At 41.6% G+C, this 27101-nt stretch overlaps 1 protein-coding gene and 1 pseudogene across 1 annotated transcript; one reads left to right on the top strand and one right to left on the bottom strand.

Moving 5' to 3' along the window:
- Window positions 1-8201: 8201 nt before the first annotated feature.
- On the top strand, window positions 8202-9478 carry LOC148840182 (thymosin beta-11 pseudogene; annotated as a pseudogene).
- A 40-nt stretch (window positions 9479-9518) lies between these two features.
- LOC148840181 (organic cation transporter protein) lies at window positions 9519-19437 on the bottom strand. The gene is made up of 10 exons (XM_088908747.1): window positions 19060-19437; window positions 18592-18695; window positions 17126-17280; window positions 16329-16497; window positions 15796-15919; window positions 15029-15138; window positions 14512-14723; window positions 14053-14161; window positions 11814-12026; window positions 9519-9576 (listed from the first exon to the last, which is right to left on the bottom strand). The coding sequence occupies exons 1-10, from the start codon at window positions 19435-19437 to the stop codon at window positions 9519-9521; spliced, it is 1632 nt and encodes a 543-aa protein (XP_088764873.1).
- Window positions 19438-27101: the final 7664 nt, after the last annotated feature.

The following is a 27101-nucleotide window of genomic DNA, read 5'->3' as shown; positions in this document are numbered from 1 at the left end:
AGGAGAAAAAAAGATTGCTTCAAAATTCAACAACATACTGTATACCACAAAACAATTTCCTTTCCCATCTACTCAGTGATGCACCCTTTAATATGCAAAACTCACTAATTCAGCCAATGTACAAAATGTGGACTCTCCCATATTAAACCCATGTGACAGAGCACTCTAGTCAATTATTCAGTAATGCAATTAGTAGGTTTAGGCCCACGCAACCTAATTACAGTACGTCTTGTTAGGCTCTCTCTAGTGTCCTCTAGTGGCGATCCGAAGCAATGACAGCCCTGCAATGGGACAGGCTGCCACAGCTTGCTTTAAACTTTACAGAACTTTATTCTCCATCCAAAGGGATGGCATCACCATAAACAACTACAATATCAAACAACACTCAGCATATAATAAATAAACATTGATAGCAAACAATAGTCCTAGCCACACACAATACATATATACACATCTCTTTTTCCCATATGACACTATCATTACACTAATCCAATACCTTCATCTAGGAAACAGTCACTTACTTGTGTTTAATATACCGACTGCAAAGAGGAAACTTTCTAAGCTGCGTCCCTGAAAGTAGCAGAATGAAGAGGGTGGTGGGGGTCATCAACAGTACGCTGAGCTCTCCTTTCAACTGCAAAATGATACAGCTCTGTAAGCTGTTTCTGTGCTCGAACAATTCTTTTACTAGCAATATGACCAATTCTGGCCAATTCCCCCCGACTACTAATCCTCAGCCTACCACACCACACCGTGACACTGAAACGTAAGGATGCTTTCTACCTACACTCTGTAAACCCCACCCAAAACATCCCGACTCACCCTTTCAACTTCCCGATCCAAATTATACGCTGACTAGCCTTTTTAAAAATGCAGTTGATATTCTCTGCAAAGTTGAAATGTTCATCAATTATTGTTTCTAGGTATTTTAAACACTGAACAAACCTCCTCGGGCTGATTAATAAGGGAGAGAGGTTGGAAATCTAACGTATATATCTAACAGTTCTATATACAGTACTCATCTAAATAATAGATTTCTAAATATAAGGGTAAATATAGAAAAACAGGTCACTGAAATAAGACTGTAATCTTTCTTAAACTAAAAATCTTTGATGAAAAAACGAAAACAAAATTGAAATCCTTTTTCTGCTGCCAGCTCGGGCCTTGTCAGCAGAGCCACAGTGCACACAGAGAGCCTCTGTTGAGAGCAGCGCTGTCCACAGGTCTGAACGCCATGACAAGGAGTCAGCATTGCTCTGCTAACATACAGTAGCCCTTCAAATTGAAAAGAGGTTTTGGTCCAAGATGAAGAGAAATGTATTATAATTTCTAATTTCAGCGTGCCTGGCCCAGACAGCTGACTGGTAGATTTTTCCCCACAGTCTTTTTCCGCAGACAATTCACTGGGTACACTGGCAGCAGCCACCTCAGTCCGTGCCACTGGGAACAGTCCTGCCCTGTCTTCTGGCACCGAGGTACCAGCCGAAGCAAGGCTGCTCTCTCTGAGGCTGGGAGAGTGTGGTCTCTCCCTCCCATGTTTTTGTTCTGTGCCAGTGCCGTCTTCGCTGGGAGTAGCACTGGCGCCCAGGCCTCTGCCCCTCTTCCCTGTCTTGACAGGTTGGCAGAGTCTTCCTTTCCTCCACACCCATCATCTTTGTTCTGGCAGGTCAGGTCGACTCTAGCCCTTCTTAGAGAGATCACTTTATTGGCCGTATACAGTACAACTTCTTGTATTAGGAATTTGTCTTTTCGCAGACCCCAGCTTGCTCTCCATGAGACACACAGACAGGGAGAGAAGCCTGGGGTCAGAGCGCAGGGTCAGCCATTTATACGGTCAGGGCCAGGGGAAGGTCAGGCCCGCTCTTTTTCTGTGAAGGGCCACTCCCATCTTTCTGCGACAAGCACCCTTAAAACGTCTCCACCTTTTTAGCTGTGTAGCCTGACAGTGAACCTATCTGGTCCTGTGTTATGCCCGTAACTCCAGTGGATCGTGCACAGGAGGTCACTGGAGAATTAGCTAGGGAACCTGCTGAAGCCTCCATTCACTCACCTGCTCCACTGCTGGTCATGGAGCAGGAATACTTGTTTCATTTGGTGTTCAGGGTTTAGGAGGAGGGGGAGGGGACAGACTGACTTGGAGGCCAGAGGTCACTTCACTACCAAGTCCTTAGCATTTTTTGTTTTGTACGGTCCAGCCCATCTTCGAAGTCCGTACCCTTGGAGAAGGTATTATCACCCATCGCCCGGGACCTCACAGCAGAGGCTCCACAAGGGGGCATGAACGGCCACGATCTCGATGTAAGGAGAGGAGGAAGACCGCAAGACAGCAGATCCCTGGCCAGAGAGAAGAGCAAACGTGAACATGCGTCTTGTCAAGCAACTACTGGCTTGCAATGTTGTCAGTGAGACACATACTGTACCACTCCTCCTGTTAGAGGTTCGAGCAGGGAGCTGCGTCAGCCTGCATAGGAACAGGCAACGGTTGGTTCCATGCTGTGAAACCTTCTTCAGGTTCGAGGGAGAGAGGGAAAGTGCAGTGAAGAAGGGGGCAGAGAGCAGGGGGAAAACGGAGAACTAGCAGGTGAGAATGAGTGTCCAAACTCAGGGAAAGCAGGAGGAGAGGTGTGGAAAGCTGGAATCTGCAAATGAATAGAGACGATTTAGAAAGAGATCAGTCTCTAGTCGACAACGAGTCTAGCGGTCACTGAGGCTGTAGTTGAGAGAAGGGGGATCCAAGTTAAAGGATGATTTTCATTTTGGATGTCATTCTGCAATAGGACCCTCTGTGGGGATGCAGACAGAGAGATCAGAAAGATCGTGGCCGTTAGAGGTGAAATGGGGAGCAATCGGGGTACAGAGATCTTTGACTCTCACAACTGCCGGTCTTCTTCCTGTCTCACCCATGTAAAAGGCTGGGCATTTTCCACACGAGATGCAGTAAGTGAGGCTGCTGGAGATACACTCCTCCTGTTGGTATGACAGCTCTTATAAGACAACGTGGAGATCGCAGCCTTCACACGATGAATAGCTTTGAGAAGAATGCAGTATTGCAACGGTAAGCTAATCAGGTCACCAACTGTCAAATCCAAATTGTGAAAGAACGTAAAAAAGAACACTTGAATCAATACTAGAAAAAAAAATAGAAGAAAAATCACAGAAATATACTTTCCATTCAAGATGTACTGTATAACAACCGTAGATGTCAACTGCTGAATATGCGGTCAGTATGTTAAGTTCAGCCAGAAAAAATCTCCACATCTCATAGTTTGCTAAGCCTGTTTTTACTGAGAAACATGTACCAACGTGTAACTTGTAACAGAAAAAAATATCACGATGTTGCCACACCTTGGAAGCTCCTTCCTTTTTTCAAAAAGTACCTGAGAAACTAATATGAAAATGCAGTAGTTTTTCTATGATACAGTACATTTTGTGACCATTCCACTGACTTTAAGGAAAATGAAACAATGCACCTCTCTTCTTCCAAAAAAGAGCGCGTGTTCACATTGCTGTGAAAGGCTAAGCTTTAGGTTTTATGATCAGGAGCACATTGTAAACTAGGAAAAAATGACATCCCCAGTGGAACTGCAGCTGTTGCCTTTTGGGATCTTCTGTTGTTTCCTAGCACATATGCCAGTTGTTGCCTAATGTCAGATAGTCAGTAATTCATGGACATTCACATCTGTGCCAACTACAGAAGAGACAGACTCTTCAGTTGTTGGGGTAGGCAAAGAAGCTGAAAAAAGAAGCATATAAGCTCTGGCAAAAATCCAACACTTCATTAAAATGCAGCTTTTAACACAACAGTTGCTCCATACGTATTACAAAAAATAGCAATAGTTTTACGTCTTACATATACCTTAATATGGTGCAGTACACACTTCAAAACACACATCCTCCCTCAGAACCCTGAGTTTGAAGTCTTTTTTTCTACAGCTTTATAAGTGGTAACAGGATTGTAATGGGATCCATAAGTCGATTTAAGCATCGGATTCTGAACACTATTGTTGAAATATACCTGACAGCATGCTCGAACAATTGTTCTGTTAGAGCGTAAGAACGTAAGTGTCACTCATTCCACACGCGCTCACAAACGCCGTCACATTCCCACGCGCACCCACTTAAACAGACGCTCACGCCGCAACTAATGTTCCTATCGCCTGTCACTCCCGTCACTACTCTAACCCTCCTCTTTTCCCTGACCATTCGTCACTATTTCGGATTTTCCTTGGCGCGTGTACCCTCCTCCTATAGCTTGTTCTATTCCTTGCTTCCTGACTCTCGCTCGATTCTGACCACGTTTCTGCCTTTGCGTTTTTCGGAACCCACCACATCTATTTTAGATCCCATTCCCACCACTTTATTCCAGTCCTGTTTCTCTTCTCTCTGCCCCATTGTCCTCAATATTATACATGAATCCATGAGCACTGGCGTTGTACCAGCGGCCCTCAAAACCGCTGCCATTACCCCTCTGCCAAAAAAGCCTAACATGGCTCTCGACAATCTTAACAACTTTCACTCCATCTCCAACTTACCCTTTGTTGCAAAAATTCTAGAACGTGCTGTCACACTCCAGCTACATAACCACCTCATGACAAACAACCTTTTTGAACCCCTCCAATCTGGCTTCCATCAACTTCACAGCACAGAAACTGCCCTGGTCAAAGTCACTAACGATCTTCTAATAGCTGCTGGTTCTGGTTCTCTTTCTATCCTCATCCTTCTTGATCTCAGTGCTGCTTTTGACACTGTTGACCATAACATCCTACTTTTTTGTCTTGAGACTGTGTTTGGAGTTTCTGACACTGCTCTCAAATGGTTCAAATCTTACCTCACTGTTCGCTGTCACTTTGTCTCTCTTAATGGGTACAGGTCTGAAATTGGTCTTGTTAAGTCTGGTGTTCCTCAGGGCTCAATACTGGGCCCCTTGCTCTTCAGCATTTACATGTTTCCACTTGGTCAGTTTTTTAGATCACATGGCCTCAGCTTTCATTTCTACGCTGACGATACTCAAATATACATCCATACCAAATCTGACACCGATGTGGCTGTCTCTATTCTATCTAATTGCATCTCTGACATAAAAATTTGGATGACTCAAAACTTCCTTCATCTTAACTGCGACAAGACTGAAGTCATGCTTATTGGCACCCCCCATCAACTTTGTAAAGCCAGTCCTGTAACCCTGTCTGTAGATGGCTCTGTACTTGAGCTTCAATCTAAATTGAAAAACATTCGACCCACATGTGCAGCATAATGTCAAAACATCTTTTTTTCACCTCAGAAATATCGCTAGACTACGCCCTATGCTATCACTAACTGTGGGCTGAAAAGCTGATCAACACATTTGTGTTCTCTCGAATTGACTACTGTAATGCTCTACTCGCTGGGGTATCTAAATCTACTTTGAACAAACTGCAGTATGTCCAAACTTCAGCAGCCAGAATCCTGACCAGGTCTAGTGCAAGTGATCACATTACTCCTATCCTGGAGGCCTTGCACTGGCTTCCGGTCAAATTCCGTGCAGACTTTAAAATCCTCATGCTCACCTATAAGGCTCTGCATGGCTTGGCACCTCAATACCTGTCTGAGCTACTATCATCCTACTCCCCACCTCACAACCTTCGCTCTTCTAATTCTGCTCTCCTTACTGTCCCCCAAGCCCGTCTACACTCTATGGGTGACAGGGCCTTCTCCTGTTATGTCCCCAAGCTGTAGAACTCTCTGCCCAAGGATATCAGAGAGTCACCTTCTCTAAACTCCTTCAAATCCAGACTCAAAACCCTCTTCAGAAAAGCCTTTACTGAACTGGTTCCATTCTTCACCCCTCTGCTTTTCTCAGTACCACCGTCCACGGTCTCCTCTGTATATTGTGTATTCTTTTTATTTATTTATTGTTGTTGCCATTCTGTAAAGCGCTTTGAGAAGCCACTTTTAAAGGCGCTATATAAAATAAAGTTTATTATTATTATTATATTTTGGATTGGTTACCTCTCTGTATTGTCTCTACCTGGTCTTGACTATCGCCTGCCCTTTGGGTTTTGGATATTAGGGACTTTTGTATCTTTTTTTGGTAGCCTTTTCTATTTGATTTCCTATTAGTACTTGGGGGAATAATCCTACCTGAGCCCTACGCAGGGTCCTTATTTTCAGCATTCATAATTTCTAACAGTAGGCATGTTTACAAATGAGAGGAGGCTGATTGGCTCATCTAGTCCATTTGATAGTTGGTTGTCAACTGATCCAAGGATCTCATCCAGTCTTTACTTGAGAGGATCTACAGTAGGTTTTCAACTTCAACAAGATGGCTGGATAGCTACTTCCACATTCCCACAACCCTCTGGGTAAAGAAGGGCCTGACTTTTGACCCTTATTGTGCAGAATATTGTAATTCAATCTCTGAAACATCACCGGACTGCTTCCTATGTTGTCTTTCACTCTCATAGAAAAGATTATCAACACATTTGTTTTTTTTCTGGAATAAATGACTACAATACCGGTGGGTTATCTTAATCCACACTGAATAATCCCTAATACGATCAGAATTTGGCAGCCAGGATCCTGACCAGGTCGCGTGTAAGAAAACCTGGATCTGGATTGTTGATCCTGATGTAGCTGTCCACAGATTAATTTTGTCACTATCTTGCATGATTTTTTAATACTAGTATCAAGTCCCTTCATCAGCAAAAGAGATTAGAACTCTAGTGATTTTTTTAAATCTTGTCTATGCTTGCCATATCTTTCAGGCCAGAAATGACCCCTTCTCTAAATATTGTCCAGAGCACAAATATCCTTTCTGTATCATGATGGCTGTAAGTGCATGTTAGCCTAAAGGACATATGACAAGGACACTGTATTTTCTTAGCATAATGTTCCATACGAAATGCACCTAAAAGAAACCTTAAAGGCAACTTGAACTGGCTGACATTCAATAATACATTTTTCCCCTGGAACATCCCATTACGGAGTTGTATAAATCCAGATATTTTTGTGTTTTAATAGGGTACTCTGAAACATAGCTACAGTATATCTTTGCATTACTCTGATCACTGCTTAGCTCAAGGTATATTTTCACCCTGTTTTCAAAGATAGAGATGGGTCTGAAATCATTAAGTATTTTAAAGAAGCAACAAAAAAGGCTAGATGGGCCCAGTGACTCCCTCACACTTTAGGCTTTATTTAGGGGCGGAGCGGTGGCTGGAAGGTTGCTGGTTCAAATCCCACGGCCAGCAGAGGAATCCTACTCCGGGCCTGAGCAAGGCCCTTCACCCCAGCTGCTCCAGGGGTGCTGTATAAATGGCTGACCCTGCGCTCTGACCCCCAGCTTCTCTCCCTGTCTGTGTGTCGCATGGAGAGCAAGCTGGGGTATGAGAGAAGACAAATTCCTAATGCAAGAAATTGTATATGGCCAATAAAGTGATCTTATCTTAGAAATACTATCTACACCCTGCCTGCTGACTTCCTCTTGAAGGACTGATGACCAATGCACACCAAAACAAGAAAATATTTCTCTGTGTTTGTTGCTCTTTAACCCGAAAGTCAAATGATACTTCAGCTTCGTTTATCAGTGTATGTATTTTAATTACAGTCAGTGCTTCTAGATAAGGATCTGAACATTCTTATGCGCAAAAACTGATGTTTGTAAACAAACACAAGACCTATGAGTTTATCTTTATGAATGCACTGCTGTATTTAAAATCTAGTTACTATGTATTGTTCAGCATTTTTCACTCAAGCTTTTTGATCTTTTATGCTATCCAAAACAATTCCTTTGTGATAGTTTACTGAAATGTTCTGTATTTTGCAGTACAAAAAGCAGCCTTTTTTTCTTTATGAATCAGTGCAACAGGGTAGCCCTCATAGGCTGCTCACGCACAGCTGGTGTGATCACATTTTTTGAAGGTACCGAGTCACAAGCTTGGTTTCTTGGCACCCAAATTAAGTTGCCTTAAGTTGTCAATGTTGTTAAAATCAAAGAAAACACAAATGGATTCAATTACGTGTGCTCATATCATGTAGATATTCACCCCTGATTTTGTCTAAGACCTTTGCAAGACATTGTACATATGAGTGAAAACACAGCTGCAATAATTATTAGGATTATTATTTACTGGAAGGAGAAAAAAAGAAAGAGCTTAGATGCATACATTACAATACCGAGAAATGTGAAAAAATAGTCTCTTAGCCCTCGATATCCACCTAAAATGTCTGACAAGCCAAACATGGAAGAGGTCACTAGCTTCGACAAGACCAAACTGAAGAAGACGGAGACTCAAGAGAAAAACCCTTTGCCGTCAAAAGATACCATTCTGCAGCAACAGTACTGCAGCAACAGTATCCTTAAGTGACATACCAGATACAGCTTTTCACCATAAGATGGCAATGCTGAGGCCAGAAGTGAACATAAATTAGGCCTGTTATAAACAGAAGGAAAAGCAGAAAGACACCAGCATTCTGTTGAAGCAGGTCTGAAGTACTGTATGTAAAGTATCATAAAGCACCATAGCTGTGGTAGGTAGGCAGGTATTCTCCTATGTCAGGTGTCTTATCATTTATGAAGCACTTAAGCTCAATTGCTCCCATGAAAAACCATGTTTGAAATATAAGAGTACGTGTATATACTGTAGTTGATGCAATCTTGACTTACAGAATCTATGCTCCATTTTAAAACTAGGCTTGATTACCCTGTACAGTATATTAAGTAATGCTTCCCATTAATTGCTATTAACATGCACAAGACGTGCCCTCTAACTATTTGGATACATGAAAAAATCCTAGCAGCAGAAACTGTGATTTTGTAGTTAAATAAAATGTAGCAAATAAAAAAACCCGAATGCATTTCTCAGAACAGGACATGATCATGACGTGAAACCATAAACATGAATTCATGACACGGTATGTGTTAAGGAGAGAGTAAACTGTGCATGATACAGGCAAAATACAATGAGTAAAGTTTCAGTTTACCAGTAGTTGTAGTATTCTGCAGTTCTAGAAAAGTCTGAAGGCATAAAACGTGTGGGAATGTTGTATTCCTACAGTCCCTAACCAAACAACATGTTGTGCTTTAGATCAATCCAATAAACTATTTCTTTCTGTTATTTTAATCTCTCATTTTGAAATGAAACAAAAAATACAAAAACAGCATATGGAATAGATTGATGAACATTATCAACTTAATATTAGGGACAATTTAAGAGCGTTAAATGAAAAACACATTAAGAGATACGTTGTGTCTTTTCTGTTTTCCATGAAGTGTCTTGAAATCTGAGTATTAGAGTACTATGTATCTTGACAAATACCACATGCTTGACAAGTACAACTCCTTTCACCCAAAACCTTCTTTGTAAGAGTTGCGTTCTGTTTTTAATCCTGAAATGAGCTGCACTTAATTTCCATTTGTACCAGTGTTCATTTTGGAGAAAAAAAGGAAAGAGACTTTCGAACACATATTCCTGAAGCCTTCTTTGCTCCAGCCAAGTGATATGCAATTTTTTTTAAACCGGTTTGTTTGAGACCAGCGTTTAGATCCTGGTGCAAGAGTGTTTTTCACTGTGTGAACTTTTTCCGGGGGTCTTTTCCCTGGAAGAAAGAAGAATGCATGTCAATTTTCTGTCAAAATGGGACAAGTCAGGACAGGAGACGGTACACCATCACTCATGATGTGCAGAAGAGTAGCTCTGAGACTGTGAAGACAATCAAAGACGTTGCTGTTGGACAAAAGATAAAGAAAACAACCAGGCAGTGGAATAAAAACAATGAGTAATGATAATATTAGTATAGTTAATGATAAAGGTAATGGTGGTAGTGATTGTGGCAGTAATGTTGGAGATGTATTTACAGTAGTGCAGGTGGGCAGCTTCATCAGCATGCGTAGTCTGCAAAGGAACAAGTAAAGGTTTATTCCATGCTGAAAAGAGAAGAGAGAAAACACAACGTTTCGGCTGTGGAGCCTTCTTCGGGTGCTCACAGCACAGCCGAAACGTTGTGTTTTCTTTCTTCTCTTTTCAGAATGTATTTGTAGTACTGTGTTTTTTGTAGGGATTAATGTTTGAGCTCTCTTTTCACTGTGCTGTACTATTGGATGGTTGTGTTTATGTGATGAATGTTGCTTGAGTAGGGTGAGGAGGGATTAGAACAAACCAGGTGAGACAGAAAAGGGAAAGTGGGGGAGACACATGAAGTATCCGATTTGTGCAGAATGTTCTAGTTGCACAGCTACAAAGAGGATTTAAGCGAAAACACATCCCAAGTGCCTTCATTTTTAAATCCTACACTAGTGCCAGCAGTGTTTTGGATGAAGAAAAAACACCTCTTTAGAGAGTTCTTTTCATTTATTGCCTGCTACCTTGCTGGATGTACAATACTTATTGTAAAGGGACTGAGTTGGCAGTCTTCTTATATTGTTACATCACAATAATGTATGTAGTCGCCATCATCAGCATCATAAGTGCCTTACCCCTGCTGTAGAACATACAAAAACTATTACTACCAAAGAACACACGTCATCTTTTTGATTGGTGGTCAACCAAAAAAAAAACACGTTACCTTCACTATCTTTTAATTCAATAGTTTGGCTTAATTATAACTCGCAGCAAGATAATGAATATAAAAGGATGCTGATCTCTATAATGACGGAGCTGTTGGTGCGAGAGCTTTGCTGGACCGAGTCGGTTTGGGCAGGCAAGGTTTCAGAGAAAGGCTGACTGGAGAATGTGTGCTATAGGTGGCAGTGAACGAGAACAGGGTGCGATGCAGGTGAAGGAACACCAGGCAGCACAGCCACCACACCCTTGAAGCTGGCCACCTGTGGTGAGCAGAGAAAGACCCTGCACCGACCTGGATAAGGGGAGCTATGGAGAGTTCATCAGCTCTGACGCAGACGTAGAAGAGGAACTGGTAGTGAGGCACCACTTGCTCAGGTTTTGCTACGACTGAATGGGTGAGGGCGGTTTCCACACGGAACCCCCCCCCCCCCCCCCCGAAAGTAAAAAAAAATATATCAGCTATGGTCCTGAAGACAAACAGGAGCCTATACAGCTGGAGAAGCTGCAGCTGGAAGGCTGGGGGGTGGTGGGAAGAGTCGAGCGCTGACACCGCACCTGTTGGACGCCGGCGGAAGGGAGGGAGGGAAAAGGGAGAGGGACCTCGTTGCTGTGGCTGCCTGGGCCGTGACTGGGGCTGTGGGCACCAGTGAGAGTGAGGGCTGTGACTGGAGAGGCCCTAGCCTGTTACAGCTGACGACACACTCTCCACCCAGGGGGGTGCCGATGGGGGACGGTGAAGAGGAGCTTTGGGACAGGGGAGATGACCAGAAACAAGGAATGAGCGGGGACTGATTTAATAGCATAGCCCAGTTATCGATAACATCATTTTTATTTATTTTGGCTAATGCTTTGATCCAGTGCGGCTTATATTTGTCCCCATTTATGAATGTACAGATTTTACGGAAGATATACAAGACATTGCTAATGTATTTCTATTTACAGCTTTCCTGTTATCCAGTCCAGGACCCTAACTACTACGCTGCACTGCTGACAACTAGTCCTCATAGAAAGTCATATAGAGTTTACCAAATCTGAAGAAATCTTGAAAAAAAGACAAGAGTTGGATCAAACCTTATCTTCCTACATGACTTTCATGCCAAACATATGTCCAAACCAGCTTCAGTTTTCCTCAAGAGGAACCATGTGTGAGACTTTCTGAGACTGATTCTTATCCATCTCATATTGTATTGTGGATGCTTCCCCCAGACAAACACATTCTGTCCTGGGACTGTGCATAATGTGGAATAATTAATCCAATTATTGGAACTTCACCTGTTCGAGCCTTCCTCCACATCCTTTATTGTGTCAGGCAGAGGTGTGTGCGCGGTCTCTGGTAATATTAACGAGAGTGCTGCACCAATGAGCGGACACACTCCGAATATGACCATGGGGGCCTCCTTATTGTGAGCTCTGAGCAGGTAGATCAGTGGGGCGATGACTCCTCCTACACGAGCGCACATCGACGACATCCCGATGCCGTTCTGTCTACAACCAGAAGAAAGACATTCCAGTGGTGTTTCAAGTGTGTTACTTTTTGCATTATTGATTCAAAAAGCATGATACAATTATTTACCTGGGATTTTTGCCAAACACCTTTATTTTAGAATAAGGAATAAAATATTGTCTTATAAAACATCAGCAAGGCTCTTTCTTTCTCTTTATGAAGACTTCACCCTTTAACATTGCACAAATGCACACTATTTGTGTACTTTTCCCAAATTTTCATATTTTATATCGATCTTCCTTTTATTCTGTGCTGTACCATGCCGAATGCTTTTATCTCATTGCTTTTCAACACTTTGTTCTACTTGTACAGTGCCAGGAAACAGACCAGGCATATTTGAGACTAAAAACATAATCGGATCAGCGTGAAAGTTTCAATAAAAGATAGTCCAATTAAACATACAACACAAAAACGTAAGACATGATTGGACTAATTAACAATATGATCCATCAGTAAATATCCTTGTGTAAATAAGTATGCAAACTTTTATGTGAAATACTCTTTTTCTCAGGTTCTCTGACAATCCCTTTTGATTGCAACATTGTCTTTCCACTAATCTGTATGGTGTCGACCAAAGCCTCAAACTTTCTGTTCCTTATATAGAATAGGGCCGTCCAGACCCAGTCCTTGTTTACACTAATACAGTATGTAGGCACCAAACTAATTATCCACTTAATTGTGCAGAGAAATCTAGGGGTTTACTTAGTATTAGGAATATTTTGACTATTATTTTTTTTATATTTATTATTTTGTACATCGTTGTCTCTCAGAAACATTGAGGTAGTACACATAGACCCATGTTACTTTTTAAGAGAAGGCTGGTTTCAATTAAACAAGGGTATCGTGGTCAGAAACTGCAGACTTTTTCTTGGCGCTGGAAGTTGGTATACCACAGTAAATGTGTATAAGGGGATGCATGGAGCTCTCTACTCTTTCAGGACTTCAGCTTTCTGATCTTAATCTTCCTCTGCCCCCAGTAATAACTCCGACTTTATACAGTATATTGACTCAGCCTTCATGGTCCTTCCCTGACTCTCAAGCAACGAGGCCTGTGACCCGAGATTTGTAACACCCTTTCGTGGACTGCATGTCTGTGTCTGTTTCCGCTGCGATTTTAAAAACTGGAATGGAGTTGGTATGATGGCTGTTTAAAATGCTTCATGTTCAGCTTTGACACCGAAATATTGTAATTCAGACTATCTGCTAATAAGCAAAAGCAACTAAGACGTGGAATCAGTTTAAATTCAAGGATACTAAAAACCGTACAGGTTGGGACAGCTTGCTTTGTATTCCCTTCATTTACTGTACATGCAGTACATGTACTGTATGTGCAGGTCTTCTTACTTTTCTTCTGTTGTTGCAGAATTCCCACAACGACCAAAATTCTGCCCTTATACGCAAATAGGTTTATGAGCAGGCTATGTGTGAGCGGATTCATTGTAAAGCGCTGTATTCCCAGAACACAGTGCCCTGTGCACAGCTGTATTTTATTACACATGCTTCCATCCACACTAACATCTTGCCTTACTGTCAGTATTTACAGACATTGCCCTGGACTTTGATAATCATTCTGAATTTTGTCCTGGCAGACACACAGGCCAGTAAATAGCTGTAAGCTGTTTTGTGCTGAATGTGCAGCTGTATCGTTTTTATCACCCATCTGTAGCTCAATGAAGTACAAAATTGCTTCGCCATCACTTGCCTTTCATGTTACAAGTTAGCAAACCACGCATAGAAATTATGGGCTGAAATTCCTTGTTCTTTGTTATTAAAAAAAAAAATCTCAATAAACACTTTTTTTTTTGTCATTTAACCAGAGGTAAGGGCTAGCTCTTGACAAAGGAAAGAATGCGTATGGTCTTTCGATTTCCGCATATCGATGATGTATTTGTGGACTGGTCAGCTTTATGTGTCCTGAAAGTTTAAGTATGAAACACTGGGTGCTGTGGTTGATAGATCTGACAATGTGAGTTAAAGCAAACAAGACCTCCAGCGCGATGTGATTACCTGATGACTGTGGGAAAGATTTCAGCCGAATAAATATAAACAATGGATAAAGACGCGGTGATTCCAAACTTTCCTGCCATAGCCAAGGCCGTCCTGATGGTTGTCTGACCTGTAACAAACCAGCAAATCGCCTCTTTGTGCAAGTGAACACAGCTGAAAGGCGACGTTACGACGCTGCACGTCTAAAGACAAAATCGATTTCTGCACAAGAAACAACAAAAAACCAAATTTGAAGTAGCAACATTCTCAACAAAAACAATAAAAAACAAAACACGTTTCATTCATTTACGTTGTTTATTCTAAGAGCTAAGTCATAGTATTTTTTCCATTGCACAGCACCACCCAGTGATACAAAAACCTTCTGTATGCAGCGCTCGTTTTTGATGAATTCTGTAAATGCTCTGTAGGTCTGTCGTAATTTCTTTACGTTTATGAGTGTCAGAGTGACACAGGTCTTACCTTCAGGGACAGCGATGGTCAGCAGGCATGCTATCCCTCCCACAGTTAGGAAGGAGAACTGGGATATCTTTCGTGAGCGATTGAGGGTAAAAAGAGTTATTGTGCGAGCCGGCATTTCCACAAGACCAAAGATGAACTGGGTGAGGTAGATATTTATTCCAAAGTCAGAAATATTCAAGGACAGGCCATAATAAACCAGAATATTGACGAACCTAAAACAAACACAAAACAAGACGCTAAAACAAACGTAAAATTCACACCCCACAGTGAAACAGAGAAGTGTTTTTAGATTATAAGGCACTTATGGTACTATAGATAAATGTGCTGTGTTGGTGTATTTGCAAAGCTTTTATACATGACATTCTCTGATTTTTCACAATAATACTGTTTTCATGTTGAACTTTGTCTTGGTCCTAAATGTTTTCTGGAACTCACAATTAATGCCGCTTCTTCTATTGCACTGATTACTTCGAAGAATGTCAAAAACAGTTGTGCAGATTCCCGAAAGCAGACTTACCATAGGTAGAACAGTATTAATGACTGTATCCTCATCTTTGGTGTACGAATCAGATCAATGACTGTATACCTTTTCTTCTCCTCCTTACTGTTAATGGGGCCGTTGGATTCCTGCAGAAAATAAGTGTGTGTGTTTTACTGCACTACAGAAGCAGTTATCGTACATCAAAAATTCACCTTTAATTATTTTGAATAGCAACTTCCTTCGAAATAAGTATGATGTGTCAGTCTATGTTGATTTTTCTCCAGAGAACACAATAATATACATGCGTATTCTTTTACTATAGCCGAAGAGCATATTGTACCACCCTCGGGTTCACATGGGTATGCGCCCTCGCCACTGCCGCCTCAGGTCGGCCCCCCCACCGCTGGGGACTCGAACCCGGGCCTCCGGCATCACTCAACAGGGACCCAGCCAGTTGAGCTAAAGGGAAAGGACCCTGCTATTCACAGGGAACGTCACCGCGCTGGTAAGCCGGCTCGCACAACCTGTAATGTCGGCCGTACACGTTACAATATTTATAAAAATGAGATGAGGGCTTTTGTGCCCTAAGCAAAGGTTTAATTACCTAAGACTGAAAGTAACATTTTGAAAGTTTTCTTTTTCACCAGTATGATCAAATCTAATACACCTGACGTACTGTAAATTACATGCTTCTAAGCATCGTGTCGTCTTCTGCAACAACAGAGCTCTTGCTACAATGCCCAGACTATAAAAATCAGAACTGAAAAGGAGAAGTCATTGGGCTGTGGTTCAATTTGCCTAACCTGGAGAAGTTCTATGTCCACCGGAACTGTTGTCCCATTGTCTGCTGCTGCCTTGCGAATGAGAAGAATTGCTTCGTCTTTCCTCTGGTTTGCCAAAAGCCATCGAGCAGATTTTGGCAACACCCTACGAGCACAGGCACTGATTCAGATCCCCAAATCCACAAAACGATTCCAAAATAACAGAAAGACATGATCGCGCTGGAAGACACTTTTGACACCCAAAGCTTCGCAACCCTACAGTTTGACCCATTTTATGATCACAGATCAGCTGTTCAGAATGAGCACCCATCAAAAATCACCTTCCCAAACAGTAAAGGATCAGAAGGAACCCGTTTAGCGAAACCTTTTTAATTAGCCTGCTTCAGGTGGGATTAATCAATTCAATTTTGATAGCTGAGACTTTGAAAGCCTACTGTACTTCAAGCATGGCCTGTTTTTCTTGTTCAGCCCCACGCCTGTTTTTAGACTGATGTTACGTTTGTATTTAAGCTTAGAAGTCTACATAAAGCCAGGGTTTCTTTGTCACCACTTACCAGATGTAAAAGATAAGTAAGAACCCAGGAGCTGAAATTGCTAGTTGTAGTTTCCGCCAGTCTCTGAAAAGATACGCAACTCCTGCTAAAAGTATATATCCAACGCCAAAGAAATAGTCAGTAATGACTCCAGCAAGCATGCGATCCTTTGTGCCTGTCCATTCAGTACCTGAAAGGTCACAAAGAAAGTAAGCTGAGCACTCAGGATGCAAAGAGTGTTGTTGAACACAAATAATCACTTCATCTGTCCTATTCTGTGGATGTCTAAGCAGGCAATTTCAGAGATTTTCTTCACTTGGAGCACAGAGAACATTTTTATGTAGTCCACGATTTTTATGGTAAATATGGGCAAGTATTGTGAGAAAACAGGACATTAATATTTATTGACTGAAGCCTTTTTATGTATTCTTGTGTTCTCTAATTCATTCCACTTTGATTTCCATAATAGGAAACTATAACATTGCGAAATTTTCATATTGGTGACTAATATGCAGAAATTGTAATGTTGGTAAATAATTCCAGTAGACCAAATTTTCAAGTCCTCAGACTTTTCAACCTGATTTCTGGTGGGTTTTTTTCTTCTCTGCATGGATAACAATTTTTGCCTTTCCATGTTTTGTAGAGTTTACCAAAAAGTGTTAAAGTGCCCTATTTGCTCCAGCAGGAAAAAAAGAATATCTGTAATACTTTATATATGAAATAACGTCTTGCACCTTAAATAAAAAACACCTCACATTGGGTCTTTCTTATTTAAGAAATAAACAAGAAATTTGCTTCTTTGTTTTTATTTGACTGACCTAAAACAAAGGCATTCATGATGACAGCAGAGATGGTTGTCCCAATCACAAAACGCAGGAACACATAGACATAGTAGTTGGGAGAGAAGGCTGCACCGACTCCAAAGACAGTCTGGACAGCTAAGCCAAGCAGAATGATACATCGTCGGCCATACCTGCACAAACAGAAACCATTTTATCACACTCTAGTTACCATGAATCATGTACAGAAAAGAAAGATGTCCGGCTCACAATCTAAATAATTAGTTGAGCCAAGTGTGGAAAGCCGAGTTTATGATGACTAAAATTCCTGAGTGTTGCTATTCCTATTGCAATTCGAAGTGTTAAAATCAGAACCGCAGGTAGACCCCAGAGTGTTCGTTTTATAAACTCCTTGAGTTAGAGAGCTGAAAATGAAGACCCCCTGGACAATCTCTGAGGACCCCTGGCTGAAAAGCCCTAAGCTATAAAGAGATATTTTCAGATTTTCTGTATGCTGTAGCCAGTGGATGATGATAATGCATCACCTTTGTAAGAATGTGTAGTCAGAACATGAGCACATTTTTGCTGGCTTATTATATTGATGATGATTACTGTCAATTATGTCATTAACTAGCACCTATTTTTAACTTTTTGATCTAAGAGCCCAATACACAGATGAAACCTAACTGGCACTTTACCAGCAGTGATCAGTCTCACAGTCAGACATGATGCAGACTGATTACTCACACAATACCGCAAACTACAGACTAGTTGATTGAAAATGCCTGTACCCACATGTTTTTCTGCATTAAGACTGAAAAGATTAAAAGAATACAATGATTGTCACAGTGTCATGTTATGCACATATACAGTCCATTCATGTATCACATACTGTACAGGAGCTTCATTGCTTGCAAAAAATTATGCACACGAAAACTGCCATTGACTGCATATTATGACATAGTGTTGTCATTGTGACATAATCTTGTAAACGTGCACTTGACTTCATTGCAGACTATGGATGATTGGTCGAGAGCAGAAACCAAAATTGGAGCACTGATGTCATTACCTGAGAATAATGATTCTAGTAGAAGAAACTACAGGAAGAATGTTGATTTGCAGCCTTCACAAGTAACACTGAGAAACATGCCTGGCACTGCTTTTATAAACGTGGAAAGACAGGTATTTACGTTGAATCAGGCTCTGGAACATTTCACAACACACCCGAAAATAAAATCTTAATTTTGATTTCTAACTTCGAGGAATACCGTATCAATACCTTCCTTTGTGTTATTTACGTTAAGTCATGTATCAATATGTAATGGTGAACTTGATTTTGTACTGTACAAAATCTTAAGCTTCTTAAGCTTTTCTTTGTTATGTTGTAGTATAACCTTTGACTGAAATGAATTCCTGTGTTTTTCACGTTATTTCACATGTGTTGTCACAGGTATTGCAGTAAAATCATTTTTTCAAGAAGCAGTTTTCAACAACGGCTTACTTACTTATCTGCTAAAGCCCCATAGACCGCTGCTCCAACCAGAAGGCCAAACATGTAAATGGAAGAGCCAATGTTGTTCAGCTTGGCATTATCACAGACAAGATCCCACTGAGCAAAGAGAAGAAACAAATAAACTGCAGATGCAAATAGCCAATCTGTTGCTCGTTTATCTCTAGAAGCACAAATCTCTTTTTGCTTTTCTTTAGTTAACAACATTGTTTGACCTGAAGTTGTCTTTTCTTTGCGTTATATAATTTAATTTTGGTATTCCCACTACCAAAACATGTTTTTGGGTCTTTTGCTTGTGTCACAACCTCCCTGTTTCCATTGTTTTGCCATAGCTAACCTGATCTTCTGTTCTCAGGCCAGGTTGCCCTGGGCTGACAGTCATTAATTATAGGGTGTTCTTGATAAGCCCTGAAAGACGTGAACACACAATGAAAGTCTCGCTGTGAAAAGAAAATTGTCCTACCTCAGTCACAATGGTGCTTTGAAAGGTCTCCTTGCTGTACTCCCAGCCTTCAGTGCAGGAGGTGGCAGTGGAATTGTCTGTTGGAGGCCATGAGTGATTGTGGTTGTTAGGAGCAGTCTGGGGGCTGTAGGCTGAGCAGGACAGGTCAGATCCCTCCGAGCTGGCTGTCAGGCTGAAGTTCAGGATCTCGCTGGTTCCAGGGCTGGAGGAGAGCCCAGTGGAGGGGGCCCGGCACCGGTGAGGGGGGATGGCTCCAGTAAAGATGGACACCAGCATGTGAAACCCCAGCAGGATCTGGGGAAGACAAATCCACACATATAGGATCTTCTGGAACTTGCCAAAACCCCCAATGTGATTAAGCACATCATCAAAATTCATTATGAGGCTCTGAATCCAATTGTGTGTGTATGCAAGAAACACTTTTCTTTTAAATTTAACGCAAAAAGTCAGTAAGGCTACTGAAAAAGCAGGCCACAGGTGAAAGAACGAAAAAACATTATCTGTGGAAACACTTGATCAAACGTTAAAGACCAAGCAAGCCCTTTATTAGTTATGCAAGCTTCTTCTCTGCAAACAGGATGAAAAAACTTGCCTGCTGTGAGTGATATAAGCGCTTTTGGAGGAGTGAAAAAAGTCTTGAGGAGGGGCTGTCAGCTCAGATCTGAATAAAAGGTGGAGTTTCATGTACATGTGACACAGCTGTGTTACAAAACATTCTAAAAAGAGGGTTTTAGGTAGTCAAGGCTTCTTACATGTGATTGTATATACCGTATGTCTTATAAAACAATCGACTGATGTATCAGGTCTTATCTTTCAGGCAGAAATTTAAAGCAACAGTTCTGACACTAGCGGAGAAGTCTAGAAAAGTTTTGCACGGGCTTGGCTTCTCCACTTTTGTGAGGAAAAAGCTTTGCAGTTGGCTTCCCTCATGGGAGAATTACAAAGCAGAAATGAAACCGTGAGATAAAAAGGAGTTTACTGCTTGGATTTTGAATTTACCACTGCATGTGTCGTCTATCTCTGCATACATAAACACAAGGCACATACTGTAATACATAACGTCTATCATTATTATTGGTTACATCAATTGTTCTGGTAATTCACTAATGGGCAACCTGTATTTTGTTTTTACCTGCAAAATTGTGTGAATATCTGACTTTGAGGAATTGTGCAAGGATTTAATAAACATGCTGGAGTGCGAGGAATAACTTTAATGTAGCGTAAACATTTTTGTAGCAGCTCTTAATCCCTCTCATAATCTCAGGGCAGTGGGTTCGTGTCCCATGTTGGGCACCAGGTCCTCCATGTTGGAGGTTGGGCACAAGGCTAACAACCCTGTCCTGTAAAACACTAATGTTAGGGAAACAACAACAGGATGTTACTGCCCCTACATGCCAGGAGGCATAACGGGCAAACATCCATCCATCTTAATCCCTCTATAGTACATACTTTATATGTTCTTTGAATATATACTCAACTCGTATCTTGCTGTAGAAAGCAAATCAAATATTTGTGTAAGGTTGGAATGTCATGTGTGGTTGACGACGCCTGTCAGTGAAATCATTGCCAGAGGTGAGCATAACCACTCTTCCAGTATAATTATTTTACTGCTCACTTGCTAATTTTTGGCAAACAGTCAATTCCAAAAGATTTTTTTTTCGAGATTCACAACTAAATAACTCTCACTCGGCCCTATCGTGAGATATCGCTTCCAAAACCGAGTTCTAGCACTGTAACCTACAGCTGCCTTTATCAAAGCCTAATAGAAATTCTAACCTAAAGAACTTGTAACTTCAGAAATGGTTATATCACTGCTATCTTGTTTTAAAAGGTGTTGAGCACAAGCATGCCACTCCTTCATTGTCACCCATTGGTGGGGCGATGGTGTGAGATTCTAATACACAATGTGTGATACATATATATTTTTAAGTAATAAATGCTTCAGAATCTAAATTTGAATTAAAGGAAAAGTGACCTGTCCTGTGATTCTGAAGCACATTGAATGAATTAAAAGTAAACAGGTTAAAAGTAAACAGTAGATTAAATCCAACTAATAGGCACTAATCCAGTTAATGTGTTTTGTAATAGGTTTACATCATTTGTTGTGTCACCTGGCCAGGAGAGCTGTTGTCGTTACTGTTCACTGTAACAGTATCCTTCACCTTTACAGATCTAGCCTTTCCGCATCCGTCTTTGCTGACTCAAATTCCATGTGAATGAGTTTACACCGACACATTAAACCACAGCCTTGTTCAAACGTCACAAAAGAAAGATCCTCTGAATGCTGTTCATTTGGCTCTAGTAATGTTCCTCACATACCGTACTGTGTATTCCTCACTGTCAAGCTGAGTTGCACTTTTGCTAAACAGGAAGCAATTTAGATTTACCTGCAATCCTTACTGGACCCACGGGACACTACTGTGGAGTTCTCCAAGCAAAATTGTAAAAGAAGATAAAACAACAACAACCGAATGTGTAATCCATTGTAGGTTCCTAGCAATGGACTGTCCTATGACCTCTGCTTATTCCCCCTAACAGACTCACTCTTTCCTCTTCTCCTATATTCTGTCTCTATGTCCCCGTGTCCATCCACTCAACGATCTACATACTGTATCTCCCTGAAGTGACTAGCACGCCCCCCTTCACAGTACGACAAATGTGTGTGAACCTGCTTCACATTGACCAAGCCAGTCTTTTCACACCACCTACGCTAGGAAAACCAGAGTTCACACATTTAGTAGCACCAATGAGGCAAATCTAAAAAAGCTCCCATTATAATTCCAGATTATGTATCTAAATGCAATTTATAGCAAAATGACTATTACAGGAGAATTAATATCAATGAGGAATAATGCAATTAACCTGAGATCAGTTCCCAACACATATAGTCCAGACAAGTGTAGTATCTGCAGCTGTGTAACCCAGAAAAACAAACAGAAGTAGGGAAGACAAGTATGTTATTAATCCTACCTTGCCAATGGGTTTGATGTGCCTGAGGGTGGAAGGATTGATATTGAAACTCCATCCCCTGTGTAGCAGCAGCCAGTTGACTATGATGCACTTTCTCACGTCTCCTTCTACAGTGAGACTCACATGTGCACGGTGCTGCTTATGAATCGCACTTAGCTTTGCACTAAGACCTGATTTCCCAGTCCCACAAGTACGTCACCCGCAGCACGTTCACCTCAAAACTTCCCGACTGTAAGGAGGGCAACTCAAACGATGTGGTGTAATGGCACATTGCTACAGTACGTCTGGTGCCCATCCACTACTAAACTCATCTGACCGATGCTGCTGGCGTTTGGTGCCTTGCAAAACTGGGTAAGTGCAGATCTGTGTGATGTATAACGAACTTAGTTTCCTTAATTAGTTAATGCAGTACGGTACATGTGAAATGACATATGTAGAGGTAAATAGTTTAGAATCATCACAATTACACCTTTACGTCTGGGCTCATAGTAACAGCTCCTGTACTCACGTGGGGAATATGAGATTCATCTGATCTGCACACCCATCACACCATTAATCTTTTGGCAGGCGACAACCTCCACAATGACACCCAAACCTGTGAGAATTGACAGAACTTCCCATCGATCAAAGAAATCTTCCTTTATTGTAGTTACTAGATCGGGGTGGAAGTCAGTACCACCTGTACCTAGTTAAATCATTTCACTTACCCGTTAACATCACAGTATTTAGGATCAGCATCAGCATTATTTCTCTGCTTAGTCTCAGTGCTTGTCACAAGTCTTGGTGTCCTGCTCTGTGCATGCTACTTTATTCCTCTGCTTTCACTTGGCTTGTTGTTGTGGGCTACTGTATCTCTGAACCCTGCCTGCTTCTCAGCTCTGTCTTTGGATTTCCCTGCTGGTACCTCAGCTACATGTCTTCTCGGCTTGAACTTGGTTTGTGACGACTATGGCTTGGACATTCAAACGTTACCATCATATTTCTGTGCACAAACTATAGCTGCAGCCCACTCTCTGTGGGTTATGTGGGTTACACAGCCAGCTCGCTATGATTGAAAGCAACAGTTCTCTAAATTATGATCAGCAAAAACACAGGGTCCTCATCTGGCTTAGTGTTCTCTTCTCCTTTGCTGTGTTTCTTTGTAATAAATGCATCTTCCCACTGCGAGTCAGATCCCTGTTTCATTGCATGCACGTCCATAGGGGAAAGAGTCTGCTCATATGGTAATGGAAAAAACCCCAAACCGTCCCACATTGAATAATAAAGCACAAAATAAGCCCAGTGTTCTCTGTATTTTATGTCATATAGTAATATAAGGGGCTAGCTTCAGTCTGTTGAAAGATTCAAATCCTTGAATCAATTATTAGTGTCCCAGTAGTGTCCCCATGTTTGTAATTTTTCTGTTTATTGTTGTATGGAGCCATGCCGAATAGTCTGAGTTTATTAGGCTGTCTTAGGATTGTTTTACACAAGGTGGGCATACAGTGTATTGTCTCATTAGATCTAATTTTCAAGGAGAGAGATACATTCATAGAATAATAATTTAGCTATGACTTTTTTAGTATCTCACAATTCCCATCTAGCTCTTTGGGTGATGAGCTCTTGTCAGCGTCACCTTGACTCTGTAGTTTATTGTCCTTTGACTTGACTTTCCAATCTTGCCAGGGCAGGAGCCCTGATTCGGAGGTCGCAGTAATAATAATAATAATAATAATATCCTTTATTTTATATAGAACTTTTACAGTACCATTATTCCTCTGCCTTTCAGTGGTTTTACAGTACATATAGATTTGAATGTCACACTCTAGGCAGCAATGTAATATGAATGTGATGATGCATATAATTTTCATGTATATTTATCATTATATATACATGTAGTATGCATAGTCAGTACACCTCCTCTCGTTTGTAACCTTTCCTGTCTTCTTATGTGCGTCTCTGAAGTTGGAGGTGCCAGGAGCAGGGATCTGGCTCACGGTGGGGAGATGCATTTATTACAAAGAAACACTGCAAAGGAGAAGAGAACACTAAGCCAGATGAGGACATTGTGTTTTTGCTGATGATGATTTAGAGAACTGATGCTTTAAAGCACAGCGAGCTGGCTGTGTAACCCACATAACCCACAGAGAGTGGGCTGCAGCTATAGTTTGTGCACAGAAACATGATGGTAACGTTTGGGTGTGTGGTGCCTTTAAAATGACTATAAACTCTTGTTTAGATGTGGATCCAATTCCTGCACCGCAAGACTTGGTCTTAAAACTGTCTGGTGGTAAGAAAAATCGCAAAATTGAATCTGACGCTGGCCTATCAGCACTTAACTTTGGCTAATGATGCAAAACCATATATGCCTATAAATACTCACAAGAGTTTATTACAGTTAACAGGATGCCTTATGGTGCTGCTCTGTGCTTTGCTGACTTTCAGAAATCTGTGTATCAGATTTTGTAAGGGCTACAGTGACAAAAACAGTTTGCAAACCCCTTAGGATTTTCATATATTTCACATCTTTGTAACCCAAAGTGTTATTTGATATTAATCCAAGTCCTAATAACAGATAAACAATCCTGATGAAACTAATTACATAAAACATTTACCCTAAAATGACATAACATTCAATATCCATGTGTGACAGAGTGTGTGAACCTTTACACGCAGTATCTGGTGGCGCCTCCTGTAGCAACAAGCACTGGGACTATGCTTCCTGCAGCCGTTGAACTACCTCTCACAGAATTCTGACCCCGTGCTCCTCACACACCTCTTTCAGCTCTTGAGGGCTGCCTTGCAGGGACAGCTCACCTCAGAAGGTCACTGGTGCTGATCTCCCTGCCCTCTCCAACGCCCATCATTCACATGTTTTGCATGAAGCAAAATCCATCTGTGACGATCCTTCACACCCCTTGTTTAATAACGTCTAGCCCCCCCCCCGTCAGAACGCAGATACCGACCCCCCCAACTCCAAACCCAATAGATTTAAGTTCTTGTTCATACCTGTAGCCATATTGTTACTTAATACTTGATTTTCTATGCAAATATGTATGCAAATTGTTGTTCTTGTCGTGTTTTTTTTTCTGTCCGTCTGTACACCAACATTGCCCCCTCGGGGATGGTAAAGACTCTCTCTCTCTCTCTCTCAGGTCCTGCCACAGCATTTCAATCGGGTTTAAGCCTGGAGTTTCTTCATCTGTAGCCGTTCTTTTGTAGATCTGCTTGTACAGCATGTTTAGGATCATTGTCTTGTAACTGTAACTGTAGCCGATGCCATCAAGTAAGCAGAACCCTCTGCGGTGCTTAGTCTGGTTTCGAGGAACAAACAGCTCTGAAAGGAAGGTTCTAAAAAGCAATAATCCAAGAGCCAAAGCCAAAAGTCAAAAAGCCGGGAGAGCTCATCAGGAAAAAGCGCGCGGAAAGACATTGCCGTAGCAAAGTGCTCACCAGGGTAAGTGACTCCCATACCAAGCGTCGGGAAGTGGGAAGCGAATGTTTAAATCGTGAAGAGGACAGGTGCGAGGGATTGATTAGATGATTAGATTAATTAGGTACCGTGCGTGGTCGTAACGGTAACAAGAGGTTCTTTCAGTTCAGCTTCAGGTCACAGATGGACGCCTGCCACCTTCTCCTCTAGAGTGTGCTGATCCAGTGCAGAATTCCTGGTTGTGTTGATGATGGAAAGCTGTCCAAGTTCTGAGACAGCAAAGTAGCCTCAGACCCTCACATCCCCACCACCATGCTTGATGGTTTATGATGAGGCTCTTCTGATCGGAAGCGGATGTTTCTTTATTGAGGCCGAACAGTTTTACCTTCGACCTATCTGCCCAGAGATCATTGTTCCAAAAGCCTTGTGGGTTGTCTATACGCTGTCTGGAGAACGTGAGAAGGGGAGCAATGCTCCTTCCTATCCTTCCATGAATGGCATTTTTGTTCAGTCGTTTTCTGATAGCCGAGTTGCACAATGTGGGATTTTACATGAAGGTTTCACACTGGACTCCATAGTTTGCTAAGAGAACAGAGGGAAGAATTGTGTGAAACAATTGGAAGGTCAACTTCCAAGAGTATTTATTCACTCCTACGTCTCTTGAAGTTATCTTTAGTGGCTACATCAATAGGCACATCGATCCGTTAATAGCTTTGTAAGAGGCAGGTAGTCAGGACAGCCCACAGCAAACCAGACTGAGGACAGCAGTGAGATGAATTTTCTTCATCTCACAATGTGTGCACTGTGGGAGTTCCACGATGCATGTAAAACTCAAAGATGCAAGGCAAGCATCAGAGGTTAAATACACTTTAGGGTGGGGATGGCTGACTATTCCCCCACCTGCACTATCACTTTCTATCTTAATTGATTAATAAGTTGCGGAGAGCAGCCAACGGTCACCGTCTGGCCATCCCTTCTAGCCTCCCAGCGTACATCCCATAATACTCCTCCCTAGTCTTCTTCACCTGCATCACCGGAACTTAGGGCCAAATAAAGAGGGTCTCCATAGCAACCCCGGGACACAGGGATGCTGAACTTGAACCTTCAAGGGTAGTACACTCCCCCCTTAATGTTCTCAGGAAACCAGTTTGTACCAACGCTTATCAGGATGTTGTAGTACCACCATTCCCTAGTCCCTGCCATCAAGGCTGTGTTATGTCTTCCCTGACAGTCCAATAAACATTCTCCAGATATTCTGTGGGATGCTGGGCAGCTCGTTCAGTATACATGAATGAATACCTTTTCATATAACTTTTACCAGAGGGACAAACTGGGATGATTCAAAACGTTTCTAATACAAAAGTGTAGTTGCATACAGTATATACAGTACAGTAGATCAAGTAGTCAGCTGCATCAGAATGCTTTGCCTGCAAAGGAACAAGTAAAGGTTTATTCTATGCCGAAAAGAGAAGAAAAGAAACAACGTTTCAGCTGTGGAGCCTTCTTCTGGTGTGTTCTACAGTACATATACATTAGTAATAATAAAATAATCAACATTGGTCATCTGAGAATCAATCATTTATGGTGATTTCAGTATAAATGATTGGCATAAAGCGAGATTAAATCTTTCAGTCCCTTCAGTTTCTAATAACCGCAGAAA

Source organism: Atractosteus spatula, chromosome 2, assembly GCF_055471065.1.
Source record: "Atractosteus spatula isolate fAtrSpa1 chromosome 2, fAtrSpa1.hap1, whole genome shotgun sequence".
NCBI classification, from domain to species: Eukaryota; Metazoa; Chordata; class Actinopteri; order Semionotiformes; family Lepisosteidae; genus Atractosteus; species Atractosteus spatula.
Note: the sequence above shows the minus strand (reverse complement) of the source record. Positions and strands in the feature narration are given on the sequence as shown.